General features: G+C 38.7%; 2 protein-coding genes across 5 annotated transcripts in view; one reads left to right on the plus strand and one right to left on the minus strand.

Annotated features, from left to right (window-relative positions):
• The window catches only part of tmbim4 (transmembrane BAX inhibitor motif containing 4), a 138,573-nt gene that overhangs the window by 114,975 nt on the left and 7,659 nt on the right, over positions 1-15,939 (minus strand). The window lies entirely within an intron of this gene.
• Positions 5,817-7,349, plus strand: LOC130927814 (microsomal glutathione S-transferase 1-like). Of its 2 annotated transcripts, none has more exons than XM_057853869.1 (4): positions 5,817-5,906; positions 5,985-6,109; positions 6,182-6,273; positions 6,377-7,346. In XM_057853869.1, the coding sequence occupies exons 2-4, from the start codon at positions 5,993-5,995 to the stop codon at positions 6,621-6,623; spliced, it is 456 nt and encodes a 151-aa protein (XP_057709852.1). In that variant the 5' UTR covers positions 5,817-5,906; positions 5,985-5,992; the 3' UTR covers positions 6,624-7,346. The 2 variants fall into 2 exon arrangements, with proteins under 2 accessions (XP_057709852.1, XP_057709853.1); XM_057853870.1 differs by having other exon boundaries at positions 5,860-5,906; positions 5,988-6,109; positions 6,377-7,349.

Raw genomic sequence — 15,939 nt, forward strand, 5'->3', positions numbered from 1 at the left:
CATCCAAACTTTGAAAAGCACGAAAAAAACAGAGCATGTGGCAATTAAGCAAACTATCTATGTCAAACAGGACCCCACTCGCCCTATGGACAAGTGGCGGAATAAAGGTAATGAACAGCGACATGCACTGACAAACGTGTTTTTGCTCGCATTTTACAAAGCTAAACATGCACGTTCAATGAGGTCTTATGAGGAGGAAATCCCACTTTTAAAAAGGCTTGGCGTTAATGTGGGAGCCGCATAATGCCCTTTATTTTGAATTGGTGCTTTTTATTTCTTTACATTTCACTTCAAAGTAATGGCAATTTTGTTGTGCCAGTTGATGTTAATCAAGCATTAATTGTTAATATAATTAATTAAAGTTAATTGGCTCTAAGTAAAGCTTGTCATAAATTTATCGCATCAGGCGGGTCGGCTCTCAAGCTCAATGAGGACCAGGTCACATCTCTGAGAACCTGGGCAAAAAAAATTATGTGCACCCCTGTATTTTATATATGTATATATGTATATATATATATATATATATATATATATATATATATATATATATATATATATCAGGGCTGTCAAAATTATCGTGTTAACGGGCAGTAATTAATTTTTTAAATTAATCACGTTAAAATATTTGACGCAATTAACGCACATGCCCCGCTCAAACAAATTAAAATGACAGCAGTGTAATGTCCGCTTGTTACTTGTTTTCTGTTGTTTGGCACCCTCTGCTGGTGCTTGGGGCCAAATGATTTTATGGGTTTGGGGAGTGAGCATGGTGTAATTGTTGACATCAACAATGGCATGTGAGCTAGTTTATTTTTTTATTAAAAATGTTACAAATTGTAATAAAACGAAAACATTAAGATGGGTTTTAATATGAAATTTCTATAACTTGCTCTAACATTTATCTTTTAAGAACTGCAAGTCTATCCATGGATCGCTTTAACAGAGTGTTAATAATGTTAATACTATCTTGTTGATTTATTGTTATAATAAACAAATACAATACTTATGTACCGTATGTTGAATGTCCTGTATATATCCGTCTTGTGTCTTCTTTTCATTCCAACAATAATTTACAGAAAAATATGGCGATTAATTACGATTAATTAATTTTTAAGCTGTAATTAACTCGATTAAAATTTTCAATCGTTTGACAGCCCTCATTTATAAATAATGCAGACCCATGGAAATGTAGTCCAGTCAATACACATACACACAGTAGGTTATGTGCCAAGTAAACATTTTTATAAATTACTCTCACGACAATTGTCCTTGACAAATTGTTATTCCCATTCAATTGATATTCTCATTCAATGTCCTAGATTGCACACAAACAATAACCGAAATAAAATGACAAACTATTCGACCAGCATATTTCCAAACGTAGCAGTTCAAAACTACGTTTCCCATAATGCCTAGCGTGGTTTAGCTTACTGATAGCTAGCCGAGGCAAAAATCCAACTTTGCTGTAAAAGTTTACAATCATCAGCAGCGCAACGATGTAACACCAAACGGGATTTTACAGTCAAAGCTCCGACAGAAGTCAACAGTTGCCATTATATACGTATTTATCGTTTAAAAAAAATTAACAACTGGGCAGGCGTTGTGGCCAAATTGTCAACCCAGTAGATGGCGGTAATGCCTCATTATAGGGGTAAACTGCCAACAAAAACAAGAAGAACTACTTCTTCCCACCCTACTACTAGGAGCCATGTCATCGTAGGCGCTGCCACCCAGTGGCCGGAGGGATTCTCTTCATATTGGTCCTGTGAAAAATCATAAATTTTTTTATGAATTTATAAAACCCGCCCGGACGACGAGGATACTACGTGAAAGTAGGACTTGTCCGGGCAAAAGAGGATGTTTGCTCACCCTATGATAAGCACTCAAAAATGGGCGAGGCAATGGGCACGAATCTGTTTTGCGCAAACACGAGCCCCCTCTGTTCAAAGCAAAGAGCACAGGGAGAACGTCAGGCAGCAGATAACGAACAATGATGGCTTGCGAGTCACCTGTTATTAGTCTCAGGCTTCCACATGTATCAGCATGTCAGAATTGTGGAAAACACGCCTTGGGCCATATAGACAAACTAACAACATTCTGTTTCTGTTTGGCAGTTGATGCTCGCTCGCACCGTCAGTCGACGATTCCCCTCCCAAACTGGCACGCGTGCCCAACAAAGTGACTGTGCCGGGCTTGCCGGTCTGTGACTGGCAGGTGTTTTGCACGCTCTTTTCAAAGCGTCTCACGCTGGCAAGGCACGGCTCTTTGTTCAAGCGCGGAGTGTTTCAAGCACCTGGCTCCCAAACACTGCGACATGATGCTCGCTTGATTAAAGCGAAATGACAAGAGGTTGAGACAAAAGTGATTGTGACTAGCGCGCAGCTCGGGTTTAGCCGCAGTCTGTAGAACGCGTGTTGACTGAGGTTTGATGGAAGGTAAGATGAAGAAGCGAGCACTAAACGCAGACGTTGGAATCACCGGGGAAAAAATAGCACATTAGATTTCCTGACACTTAACAAGTTGGTTTAGGATTTAGGAGCACAATTGTATCAATTTTGGAGCAGTTTACATGGCGGCTCTGCCACACAAAGACGCAATGACTGAGTAGTGGTCTCGCCTCGCGTGCATATGGTGTCGGCGAAGACGAAAAATTCTGAATCCTGCCTCCAAAGTGGAAGAATCGGATTGTGGGGGACTGAGGGGGGCTTCCTCGGCATGCATATCAAAGGCTCCCGCGGCGCGAGACCGCACCGTTAACGTCAGAACTCGTACACGTCACATTGGGCGTGCGCAGCGGTGCTACTAAACATTAAAAACAGCAAATATGGCGTGATGTCGGCTTTAATTTACTGTTTTAATAATATTTTTAAATTAAATATGTTAAATGCTTCAATTTTTGTGCCTTTTTGAACAAAAAAAAAATACCATTGCTTCGAGTGGGTGGGCATATTTTTTTCCCGGGCTGAGGGAGCTTGGTGGGGTCAAAGTGCATCAATCTCTGTCGCCCTGTAAATTTGCACTGCCCCCAAGGGCCTGGCATGAATATTACATCGTTTTCATGCGGAATTGCGACACTGTTCAAATGGAGACGCAAATGCAAATTTGAAATATTTCGTATTCTCGGAGAGTCACCATGTAAACAGCCCCTTAAACACATGGGGAAAGCTGCAATTCAGTTTTACATAGTTTCACCCTGTTAAACATTTGAATAACCGTATTGCAGTCAAATAAAAGTATTGCATCTATAGCGCCCGAAGGCAGACTCAAACATTCAATAGTTCAAAGTTGAAATAGTTGCACACTTTCATAGCAATTAAATAATAACTAGAGCTCAGAATTTTGGGTAACTGGACCAAAAGGTATCGGACATCTGCCAAGTCGAATGAGTAGGAAGGTGTTTTGGGCCTGTTATCTGGTTCTCGTGGTATTTTCACGGATTGTACGCACAAGCGGAGTTTCAGGGGGGGCCAGGCTCCCCTAGGTGGCTGAAGAGTGTCATTGCATGTAATTGAATTTCCTATATACCGCAATTTTCTGAATATAACGCGCACTTTTTTTTACCAAAATTAACTTGTAAAATCATGGGTGCGCATTATACACGGGTACATGGATGGAGACAGAAATATATTATATATTATATATATATATATATATATATTTATATATATAACCGATTTTTTTTATTGACACGGCCATGTTGTGTTGAAGAAAATGTATGCGGCGATCCGTTGCCGACCATTACGGTACGTGACGTCACCATTTTGTTTCGGTAATACTTCACTCTGATTGGATGAATGATTTCGTCTGTTAAATTCAGCTTTTTTCACTCTTCATAAAGCACAGAATTTAGTTTCTTGAACTCATTTGAGTCAACGTTTATTGCAACTCAGACCATAACAAACGTAACACAACACAGACTTCCTGTGTCCGTCAACTATATCTGTCCCTCGGGAAACTCAAACCCAAATAACAATAGTTCCTCTTGTTACAGTCTACAGCGATGCGCTCTTTCCGATTTCCGACTTCAGTCCTCACTTTTATTTTACCGTATCAATCCATGGAAGAAACATTTCTTCATCATGATGAAACGAGTAAGTTATACAGCAGCCTTTAAAAGAAAAGTCACGTCTTTCACGTTTTGTTTTCTCCTAGATTCTGGTAAATTGGAGAAGTTGTAAAATCATATTATTACCGTAAATATTGTCAGTTTATGGTAATGTTTTGAACTACCAATGTGCTATGCTTGTGCTGTGTTTCACCAGTCAGTAAAATGACATTTCTGTATCTGTACACGAGCTCTGTTTTCTTGTATTCTTCTATTTATTGTTGCTAAAATTAGGGTGCGCGTTATACACGGGTGCACCTTATATTCAGAAAATTACGGTATATAAAAGTTGTAAAACAAGAAAACAAACAACAAAAAATGAATGAAATGAACAAAAAAAGATATTTTATAGTGGGTCAAAATTATTTTTCGAAGAGATCAGGTGATTAGCACCTTAGATGGTCATTTGCTTTGCATATTATTTTCACCAAAAATTCAGTCTTTGATTGAATTTTTTTTTTTTTTTTTTTTTTCAAGCAGCTTTGAATGATTTATACACAAATGTCCTACCCATAACATGGCCCAAACACAAAAAGGATTGCTAAAATCAAAGACAACCTTTTTTTAAATGAAAAATTAAGTGTTCAAATGCAAATTTTTGAGTCTCAAATATTTTTTCGCATTCAAAAACTTTTTTTTTAATGATTGAAATTCTTTTTTTGATTGAATTTTGTTTTGAAAATATATATTTTTTGAATGATGCAACTTAATTTTTGATTGAATAATAAAGACACAAATGTCCTAGCCAAAATGTGGCACAAACACAAAAAGGATTGCTAAAATCAAAGACAACTTTTTTTAAATGAAAAATTAAGTGTTCAAATGCAAATTTTTGAGTTTCAAATATTTTTTCGCAATCAAAAACTTTTTTTTTAATGATTGAAATTCTTTTTTTGATTGAATTTAATTTTGTTTTGAAAATATATTTTTTTTGTATGAAGCAACCTAATTTTTAATTGAATAATAAAGACACAAATGTCCTAGCCAAAATGTGGCCCAAACACAAAAAGGATAGCTAAAATCAAATAACTTTTTTTAATGAAAAATTAAGTGTTCAAATGCAAATTTTTGAGTGTCTAATATTTTTTCGCATTCAAAAACTTTTTTTTCTATGACTGAAATTTTTTTGATTGAAGTTAATTTTCTTTTGAAAATATATATATTTTTTTGTATGAAGCAACTTAATTTTTGATTGAATAATAAAGACACAAATGTCCTAGCCAAAATCTGGCCCAAACACAAAATTACATTACTTTAATGAAAAAAGTTGCCTCAATCAAAACAAAACAAAAAAACATAAATTATTTTGAGTTTCAATTTTATTTTTGCATTCAAACACATTTTTTTGATTGAAGTGATTTTTTTTCCCATTGAAAATATATATTTTGATTACGGCAACTTTATTTTTTTGATCGAATAATGAAGACACAAATCTACCTCCATATGGCTCCGCCAGGGGATACAATTTTTGACTAAGGTAACTACATTGGCCCGACACCGGCGGGCGTACCATATTGTAAGTTAATTTTATTGCTGACATTACGTTTTAGGGTCATCAACATGTTGTGCCCACCCTGCCCCAAGAGTCAAACTCCGCCTATGGTTGTACTGCCGCGACTCTCTCCCCTTTTTATGAATCTCTTTGCAAGTTGCTGGTTGATTATCTGCCTCGCATTTGCCTTTAAAAAAAAATTTTTTTTTTTAATCTTAGCTCCACCCACACAATGACTGGGTTATGGGTCGATCTGTTTATGTAACACATTCCAGTCTTGACTTGCTGCAAGTGACACTGCACACGCAGGTAGGCTGATGACCAAACTATTACGGCACATATTTACTTTACTCGACACTAATAATCATCTTTGTATCAACGCTTAAGCAGCCGCAATGTTGGACTTAATGCAAGATGAGGTGTTCAGGGCTTTCAGCACCTACGCGCTTGTTGTTATCTTGAAGACAATGATAATGGCGCCGTTGACTGCGTTTTATCGCTTCAAGCGAGGGGTACGTCAACATGAGTCAGTAACTTCTTCAACAACTAATAAAACATGACTTTAGTGTCAATTTCTGTCTTAGTCCTTTGCCAATGAGGAGGATGTGGCCTTTAAGTCTGCGGAGGAAAGAAAGAAGCTACTGAGACCCAACCCAGATGTTGAGCGAGTTCGTAGGCGAGTGAAAATTCTGCTGAGATGACATCATTCATAGTACATGTCTTGTCTGTGTCTCATTAAGAAAGACTATTTTGAAACCCACGTACATTTTGCTTCCCAGATGTCACCTGAATGACTTGGAGAATGTTGTTCCCTTCGTGCTGGTGGGCTTGTTCTACGCCCTGAGTGGACCACAACTCTCGACCGCCTTGCTTCACTTCCGCATCTTTGCCGGTTGTCGCATCTTTCACACCATCTCCTACATTGGGGCTTTCCCTCAACCGTGCAGAGCACTGTCCTTCTTTGCAGGCGTTGGAGCTACAGTATCCATGGCCTACCATGTTCTCAGTAAAGTTTTTGTTCTCTGAAGATGAACACCACATAACTAATTTGCAAATAAACATTTTTCATGAGACCATTTTAATGACTATTTGCTGGTAGGCAAGTACTGAATCAGAAGTGCCAGGAGGCGTTCTTAATTATTCAATAGTTTAAAATTTGAGTTTTCATGGTAATAATGTAACTATGAATAAAAATCTCACGAAACCTTGAAAAACAGAAACGTTACTCTATTAAGATCTAGCAACCCGTCCTCTTTGCAGCAACTTAACCCAACTCTTCAAAAGGGATACCAAGGTGTTTCCTGGATCTCCTCAGGCCCATAACACTTCACTAAGATGTCCAGGGGTCATCCTACCCATATGCCTCAAATGTTGAACCCTTTCTGAACGACATTTTTCCAACCGGAACGTTAGAGTCACTTTTGGGGAGCTTGGAAGGTAAACCTACAGCAGGGGAAAGAGTTGATGCGGTAATGATTAGTATTTGAGTGGGAGGCAATGGGAAACTTTAATGTTGCACTGATACCTGGCCGTGCAGTATCGGCCGATACCGATACCATTCCAGGGAAACAGGAAAAAGACTAATACAAAGTGAATCCAGTAAAAAATTTTATTGCATACCTGGTATGCGTGACAATTAGGGCTGCAGCTATCGATATTTTAGTAGTCGATTAATCGATGAAGTACTTAGTTCGAATAATCGAGTAATTGGATAAGGAACATAAAAATATAAAAATACCTGAGCTGAGCCTCAAACAGTCAAAAAAAAAAAAAAAAAAAAAAAAAAGGAACGAGGATCTATGCACAACATAAGAACAATTCGCTAAAGTCCGCTAGCTTAAATGCTTTAAGACTTTTTTTTTTTTTTTTACAATGCTCTTAACAAATGATCCAGACATATATTCCCACAAAAAAAAAACAAAAAACGGCCAAATATACCTATGAACTAAATTACGAATGCTTTGAAAAAAACATTAGCTCAAACAAAAACTTAGCTTATGTTGGTCTTAACAGGGAGCAGCTGGATTCAGCCACATGAAATGAAGCAGACCAGAGGGCAGTGTATCGACCTAAATCAATAAAACTAAATGCACACACTTTCAAAACAAACCATTACAACCCCACTTTAAACGAATACTCGAAGCCGCAAAATTTAATTTGAATTTTTTTTTTCTAATCGAATACTCGAGTTAATCGATTAATCGTTGAAGCACTAGTGACAATAGTTAAATAAACCTTTAGCTCCCAAAGGCTAAAACATGCATAATACAAGCCCAACAGTAAGAAAGTAAAAATACCAATTAATCAACTGAAAAAACTAACTTTTTGGCTCTCAAAGGCCAAACAGTGCAACTTTTATGAAATTATAAGTGATAATAATTGACCGTAGCATCCCGTCTCTCTATTAGCCACCCTCTTTGTGCACCAGCAGAAATATATACTTAACCACTTAGCTTAGCTTACTTTTACAGCACTTTTGAATACGCTTGCCTTCTGTCCTTTGAAATAGGGAATTGTTCAGAATTGGGAATTAAAAGTTGCGTAATATAATTAATCAGGGAATAGTATCATTTCTCATACTTACTGTAGGACTGCACTACTCTAACACACCTCATATAAAATAAATAGCACACCATAGTTTAAAGAAGCAGAAGATACACAACGCCATCTTATCACAGAAGCCCAACGTGTTGGTCACGAGCAAGGTTGACGCACAAACTCTGGCAATCAGTTCTCCCGACAACGAACAAGGACAAAGACCAGTGCGCTTTGTCCTAAAACAAGTAGCGCCAGCCCGGATAACAAAGTTGATAGCGGGCGCCTGGGATGTCAAGACCAGCGTCGGTCGCTGTGGCAACCACGTCCCAGCCGCGCACGAACCTAAACCGCCCAAAACCGGCCACAGAGGGAAAGTCCCAAAAGCAACGCCCGGACACACCTTCGGCCCGGCCTACTCCACCACGGACTTAAAAAACACTGGACACTGAGATAACACAGATTTGCTGCTCGGAAACATTTTCTATGTAGCCTTGTTTTGGACCAAGAATCGTCCCTCCATCGTCTGTTTTTGCCTTGTTTTTTGACCATTGTCGACGGATAAATTTTCAACCTGCTTTCGGTGAGTCTTCTTCAAACTTTTGGAACATGGATTGAGTAAAAGGGGTAACACAGGAACGCACGGAGTTTTGCTTCCTCCCGGTTTGGCTCGCGGGGCGGTAAACAGCGGAGCACCTTTTCCGTTCGGCTGCCGCCGTTTCCGTGAAGCTTTGGCCGGGGGGACTAAATTCCAACAGACGGTAGGGCTTCAACTCATCAGCCAACCAAACGTTCGATTGGGGGGTGGACCGGCACATTCAACAAGTGAAAAGGGATAAATGTAAGTTTGAACAGAGGACAAGGTTGCTTAAAAGTTGGTGGGGACAATTTGAGCATCCTTAAAAGTTGGTAGTTTTTTGTCCCAATTGTCCCTATGCAAACTCTGGTTTAGAATTACCACTAAATTTTCAACCTTATTTTGCTAACTGCCTCAGTTTCGTGAATACAAAGTTGGAAGTGGGCCTCTTCTAACCAACATGTAAACTGCTTATATTAAAAATCAAGCTGTCTTGATCACTAACATCCATGTTTACACAGTTTCTTTGAACAGAACGTAAGTCAATAACCCCGGGCAAAGAGCCACATGCTGCCAAAGACAAAGGCGCTTTTATCTGATCATGCCGCAACATCGGTTTACCTACGAGTTGATGTCACAGAGTTGGAGAAACTCCCAGTTCATGCAAGGCTCTTACAACTCTGCAATTCCGTAAATAGCTTGCTTTGGTTCAACTAGGGTAAGCAAGAGATATATAATAGATACACTAATTGACTTCAAGCAGTTGAATCTTATGTAATGTTCTTAAGTACTTTGATCACAGACTGCAAAGGGACATGTTTGGGCGCCTCCCGGTGCATTCCTCAACTGGATGAAGGCTTTCAGGCAACCACTTCTATCTGATCTTTGGACAGGTCTTTGCTATTCATGCATGCACGAGGAAATAAAAAACAAACCTTATATTTAAATTTGTTTTAATACTCGTATTTTGGTTTTACCTGTTTGGCAACAACATGTCGAACTATTCATTCATGATACAAGGTATCTGTAGTTCAAACAGTCCCAGCACGATTTTGCATTTTTTTTTTTTTTTTTAACTAAATAACTAAAACGTGTTTCTCCCTTTTCATAGTGTAAGAAATGCACATTTACCACTGGTGATTGGTATTTACCACTCTGACCTGAAAGTAAATTACACTTTACAACCGCAGGGGGAGCCTGAGAGCAATCGATTGTCATTTAATGCTACTTATAAAACCGAAGTCAGTCGGGCGAATATTACCACATTGGTAGAAATAGGATTTGTATGACTTTTTTTTTTTTTACTCTAGCATGCAAACAAATCTTATATTCAATATTAATTGTGTTCATTAAGAGATTAGAATGATGTATTTATAATATTATATATAACAATGGTCCTAGAACTGACTTGGAGGTGGGTGGTCACTTGCCTCACGTGGTACACATTACTCATCCTCTAGACTGATGAACCACCAAGACACTCATTAAGTTGAATGAACTATTTTTACAGATCACTATTCATTTTTAGGTTGTGACTGGAGTAGACCCATCTCATGACGAGCTATGAAAAACCTTGACCCAGCGTCAAGTTTTAAAGCTAGTCATAAAATTAAAATGTTTAATATTTGACGGCTTTGCTATAGTTAATTTTCCTATCAAGAATATCTCCTGATCCCTAAATAATAAATAAGTCTTGGTTTGATATATGTGGGCCCGAAAGTAAATGTGCTTTTGTTTTATCAGGATGACCTTGGCAGGAAAACATTTCAAGTATCATCTGTCATAGTGGAGCAGGTGACAAAGAAACATTAGAATATGAATACATAAAGTTGGTAAACATGTAATATTTCAGTAGGACCTGAAATTTGACCTACATGTTATTTGATATCATAAAAAAGGAATTTGAGCAAAAACTTCGGATAAATAATGTCTAATGTTAAACTTACTGTAAGTGATCATATAAAAATATATACCTACAGTGGTATGAAAAAGTATTTGAACCTTTTGGAATTTCTCATATTTCTGCATCAAATATGATCAGATCTTTGTCAAAATCACACAGATGAAAAAAAACTGTCTGCTTTAACTAAAACCACCCAAATATTAATAGGTTTTCATATTTTAATGATGATAGTGTGCAAACAATGACAGAAGGTGGAAAAATTCCCCCTTTGGCAGCAATAACTTCAACCAGACGCTTCCTGTAGCTGCAGATCAGTCTGGCACCGGGGTGCCCAAGTCCAGTCCTCGAGAGCCCCCTTTCCAGCTTGTTTTCCATTTTTCCCTCCTCCAACACACTTGACTCAAATAATCAGGATCATTATAAGGCTCCTGCAAAGCTTGCTGATGAGCTTATCATTTGATTCAGGTGTGTTCATGGAGGGAAACATGGAAAACAAGCTGGATAGGGGCTCTCGAGGACCGGACTTGGGCACCCCTGGTCTGGCACATCCATCAGGACTAATCTTGGCCCCATTTTTCTCTACAAAACTGCTGTAGTTCAGTCAGATTCCTGTGATGTCTGGCAATGAATCGCTGTCTGTAGGTCATGCCATAACACCTCAATAGGGTTCAAGTCTGGACTTTGACTTGGCCACTACATAACGTGTATTTTGTTTTTCTGAAACCATTCTGAAGTTGATGTACTTCTGTGTTTTGCATCATTGTCTTGTCACAGCATTCATCCTCTTTTTAACTTCAACTGTCTGACAGACCCCCTACAAAACATCCTGATAAACGTTTGAAATCATTCTTCCATTAATGATTGCAAGTTGTCCAGGCCCTGAGGCAGCAAAACAGCAGCCCCAAATCATAATGTTCCCTCTACCATGCGTCACGGTGGGAATGATGTGCTGCTGTTGGTGAGAAGTTCCATTTTTCCTCGACATGACGTTGTGTGTTACTCCCAAACAATTCAACTTCGGTTTCATCAGTTCACAAAATATTTTGCTAAAATTTCTGTGGAGTGTCCAAGTGCCTTTTTGCGACCACTAAACGAGCAACAATGTTTATTTTTCGACAGCAGTGGCTTCCTCCATGGAGTCCTCCCATGAACACCAGTCTTGGCCATAGTTTTACTTATAGTTGATATAGTTGCACAGAGATATTGGACGGTGCCAGCGATTTCTCTAAGTCTTTAGCAGACACTCTAGGGTTATTTTTTACCTCTCTGAGCATTCTGCGCTACTCTTGGCGTCATCTTTGGTGGACGGCCACTCCTTGGGAGAGAAACAACTCTCTCCCTTTGTAGACAACTTCTCTGACTGTCGATTGACAAACATCCAGACTTTTAGAGATGGTTTTGTATCCTTTCCCAGCTTTATACAAATCAACAATCCTTGATCGCAGGTCATCAGACAGCTCTTTTGACCTAGCTATGATGGACATCAGACAATGCTTCTCATCAAGACAATTCTTGCCAGGTGTGTTCTTTATGGTGGGTAGGGCAGCTTTAAACTACTCATCAGTGATTGAGCACACACCTGACTTTAAATGTTTGGTAAAAATTGGTTTCAACTGCTCGTTAAGTCTCCTTAGGCTGAGGGTTCACTTACTTATTTTTCCCCGTTCTGTCATTATTTGCATGCTATAATCGTTAAAATATTTAAAACCTATGTTTGGGTGATTTTAGTTAAAGCAGACACTGCATTTTCATCTGTGTGATTTTGACAAAGATCCGATCACGTTTGACGGCGATTTCATGCAGAGATGTGAAAAATTCCAAAAGGTTCAGATACTTTTTCATACCGCTGTATTTACTATTTGCCATTGTTTATATCAAGTGCAGCCGATGTTCCATGTACATATTTAATAGTTTTCTGTCTTTAAATACATGCAGAAATTATTTCACTTAATCTGTAATTCCCAGGGGACTGATTAAAAAAAATCTCATTTCATTGACTTGTCAGCTAATGTATGACATTTATAAGAAAGTCGTACCAAATGATCAAATATAGCAAAAAGCTAATGCAGAAGTTGCTTATCCCACCTCATATCTGTTTTGCATTGTTGCTGTTTAAACCCCACTCATCTCCATCCAGTAATAATTCAAAACGGTTTTTCCTTGCCACTAGAGGGAAGCATTTTAAAAGTCAACAGGGTTGCTTCCTCATTAGGAACCATTTATGGACCAGGTGCAGCTCTTAAAAATGCCTCAGCTCTAGTAATTAACTTCATTAGCTTTGCTGTGAACATTCCTCTTCATATCCCCTCAACACTGCTTTTCTTTCATTCCAAACTGGGGTAAAAACACCCTGCTGAATGTCACACTTTTAACACTCGCCGCTCGATGAACATGAACAGAACTCCCTTTTAGCCCTGTCCTTGGATGTTTTTTTAGCCAGAATGCTAGTGTGGATTAAAAAAAAAAAAAAAAAGAAGAGCAGAATTGTTTTGATACAGTGTGTCAGCCGTTGATATGATGAATGCTTTTCGCTGCACATGAAGGTGACTGGCGTCAATCCAGAGCAGTGAAACCCATGGGTGGGCACCGCAAATAGTGGGATGAAATTACCATGAAGGCTGCTTTGGGCGGCTGCTTGTCTGCATTGTGTCCTGTTCCAGTATAAGTAGAGGAGGTTTTTTTTTCTTTATGGGAGCTCATTTGTTCGGGACCCTTGGCCCTTCAGGGTCTCTCATTCCTCAGACAAGCCAAGCATTTCACATCTTGGGAGAAGAGAGTGGGAGTAATAACCCCAATACCATCTTTAACTAACAACCCTGGACACAACCAGAACTCACTCACGGTTGCAGAATGACAGCAAACCTAAATAACATTATGCATATGTACTGAGTCTTAGATATGACATGTGCGGTCAATAATTAGTGTACACAAATGACTAATTCATGGGCTTGAAGTACAAATTAGTGCTTATAATATACAGATTACTAATTTGTGTGCACAGATGACTCACCGATGGGCTTGAAATACCAATATGTTGCCACAAATTACTAATTTGTGAGCCTGGAAAAACAATTAGTGGTCACATAATATGAATTTACAGTACGTCCTGGTTAGCAACTTGTTACTTCTGTTCAAGGCAAATGGTGTATTGACGACTTAACAGCTCAGGCATTTTGTACCTGTTGGTTACCAAAACACCATCACGACTAAATAGACTTCCTGGTTAATGAGTTTTTCTAGATTGCTACTATTTTTTTAATCGAGGACAAAAAAAATGAGGAGACAAGCGAATGGATTGCGGTCAACCTTCTGGGTTGTGTACAGTTAGGGCTGCAGCTTTCGAATATTTTAGTAGTCGACTAATCGATGGACTAGTTAGTTCGAATAATCGAGTAATCGGATGAGGAACATGAAAAATTAAAATACCTGGGCAGAGCCTCAAACTGTATATACCATATTGGCCCGAATATAAGACGACCCTGATTATAAGACCCGAGTTTGAAAAAAAGACTTTTTGAACACCAAATTAATTTTTATCCAGAAAACAATTACAGTACATCCGAAACAAATTATTATAACTAAAGATACACGGTAATATCGGTCACCGATAATTATCGGGCGATAATGGCAATTATGACGTCACACAGATAATCCAGATAATTAAAAAAATTCAACCGATAATGCAATCCGATAATTATATACTTGATTTAGCCTCCAAATGTGCGCAACCGAAGTGCGCCGAACCCCTCCCCTCTCTGAAGCCCCTGAGGGAGGAGGGGTTGAGGAGGCGGAGTTACACCACAAGAAGTAGTTGAATATTATGGTGGCTGTTACCAAAAAAAAAAAAAATGATGCTCTCACCATCTGCAAAACTTGTACCGCAGAAGTTCCAAGAGGCGGAAAGAAAGCGTCCCCATTCAAACCACTAACCCAGCAGCCATTTAAAACTGCATCACAAAGATTTTTGGAACGAATACGAGGCTGCTGCTAGCGGGAATGCTAAAGCTATTGTAAACACAAACTAAGTTAAACTACAGGGCTTGGGACGATACAGAGTCGGGCTGTTTGGGAATGCAGCCCAAGGCGGGTGGTAAATTCGCATCTAAGGCTAAACACCGGCACGACTGGAGACCGATAGTCGGCAAGTAGCAGTCTTCCGACGGAGCCCGCCACTCTGGCCAGTCCGGCAGGCCGCGGCGAGGCGGGCCCGCTTCGCCGGCTTTGGGACCTCTGGCGAACACACCCGAATATTATTATATTTTTGCACAGTAATATTTTCTTTTGTGTATACTTTAAAATTTTACATAAATCTTTTAATAGAATTATCGGCTTGACATTATTGGTTATCGGTTGGAATGAGGAGGAAATTATCGGTTATCGGTATCGGTTGAAAAATGTATTATCGTGCATCACTAATTATAACAATATATTTGAGAGAAAAAGCATGCTTTTTTGCCTCCTTCAAATCTTAATATCTGAACATTTTAAATATGTAAACTAAAGTGCAATCACATTCGTAAATGAATGGCTTCTGGATTTGAAATGTAAATAAACCAATCTATAGTAGCTGAGATCTGTCATGACAGAGCATCGCTTCAATGATGTCTGGCGCCATCTAGCGTAGTGAATGGAGAGAGTAGCTGAGATCTGTCATGACAGAACATCGCTTCAATGATGTCTGGCGCCATCTAGCGTCGTGAATGGGTATAATGTCTAGACCGCGATTATAAGACGACCCCTCTTTTTCAGTCATATTTCAACGCAAAATACACCGTCTAATATTCGTGCCAATACTTTATATATATATTTTTTAATGTGGATCTATGTACAACAAAAGAACAATTGACTAACTTACATATAAAAAGTTTAAATGCTATAAAATGCTTTTTTTTCCCCAATGCTCTTCACCAATGGTTCAGACACATATTCCCACAAAAAACTAAAATATACCTAACTATACCTATAAACTACATTATGAATGCATTAAAAAAACATCTAAAAAACTTAGCTGACGTTGGTCTTAACAGGAAGCAGTTGGATTCAGCCATGTGAAAAGAGGCATACCAGAGGGCCGTGTATCCACCCTAATCAATAAAACTAAATGAAAACACTTTCAAAATAAACCATTACAACGCCACTTTCGTTAAACAAGTACTCGAACCAACACAATTTCATGCGAATATTTTTTTTCTAATCGAATACTCCAGTTAATCGATTAATCTTTGCAGCACTATATACAGTACATATGTGCTGTTAAACGTGCATGTGGGTCAGGGACTGAATGAAACCTGCAGTCGACATTTTTGGGGGGACTGATCACACATTTG

Source organism: Corythoichthys intestinalis, chromosome 13 (genome assembly GCF_030265065.1).
Source record: "Corythoichthys intestinalis isolate RoL2023-P3 chromosome 13, ASM3026506v1, whole genome shotgun sequence".
Taxonomy (NCBI): Eukaryota; Metazoa; Chordata; class Actinopteri; order Syngnathiformes; family Syngnathidae; genus Corythoichthys; species Corythoichthys intestinalis.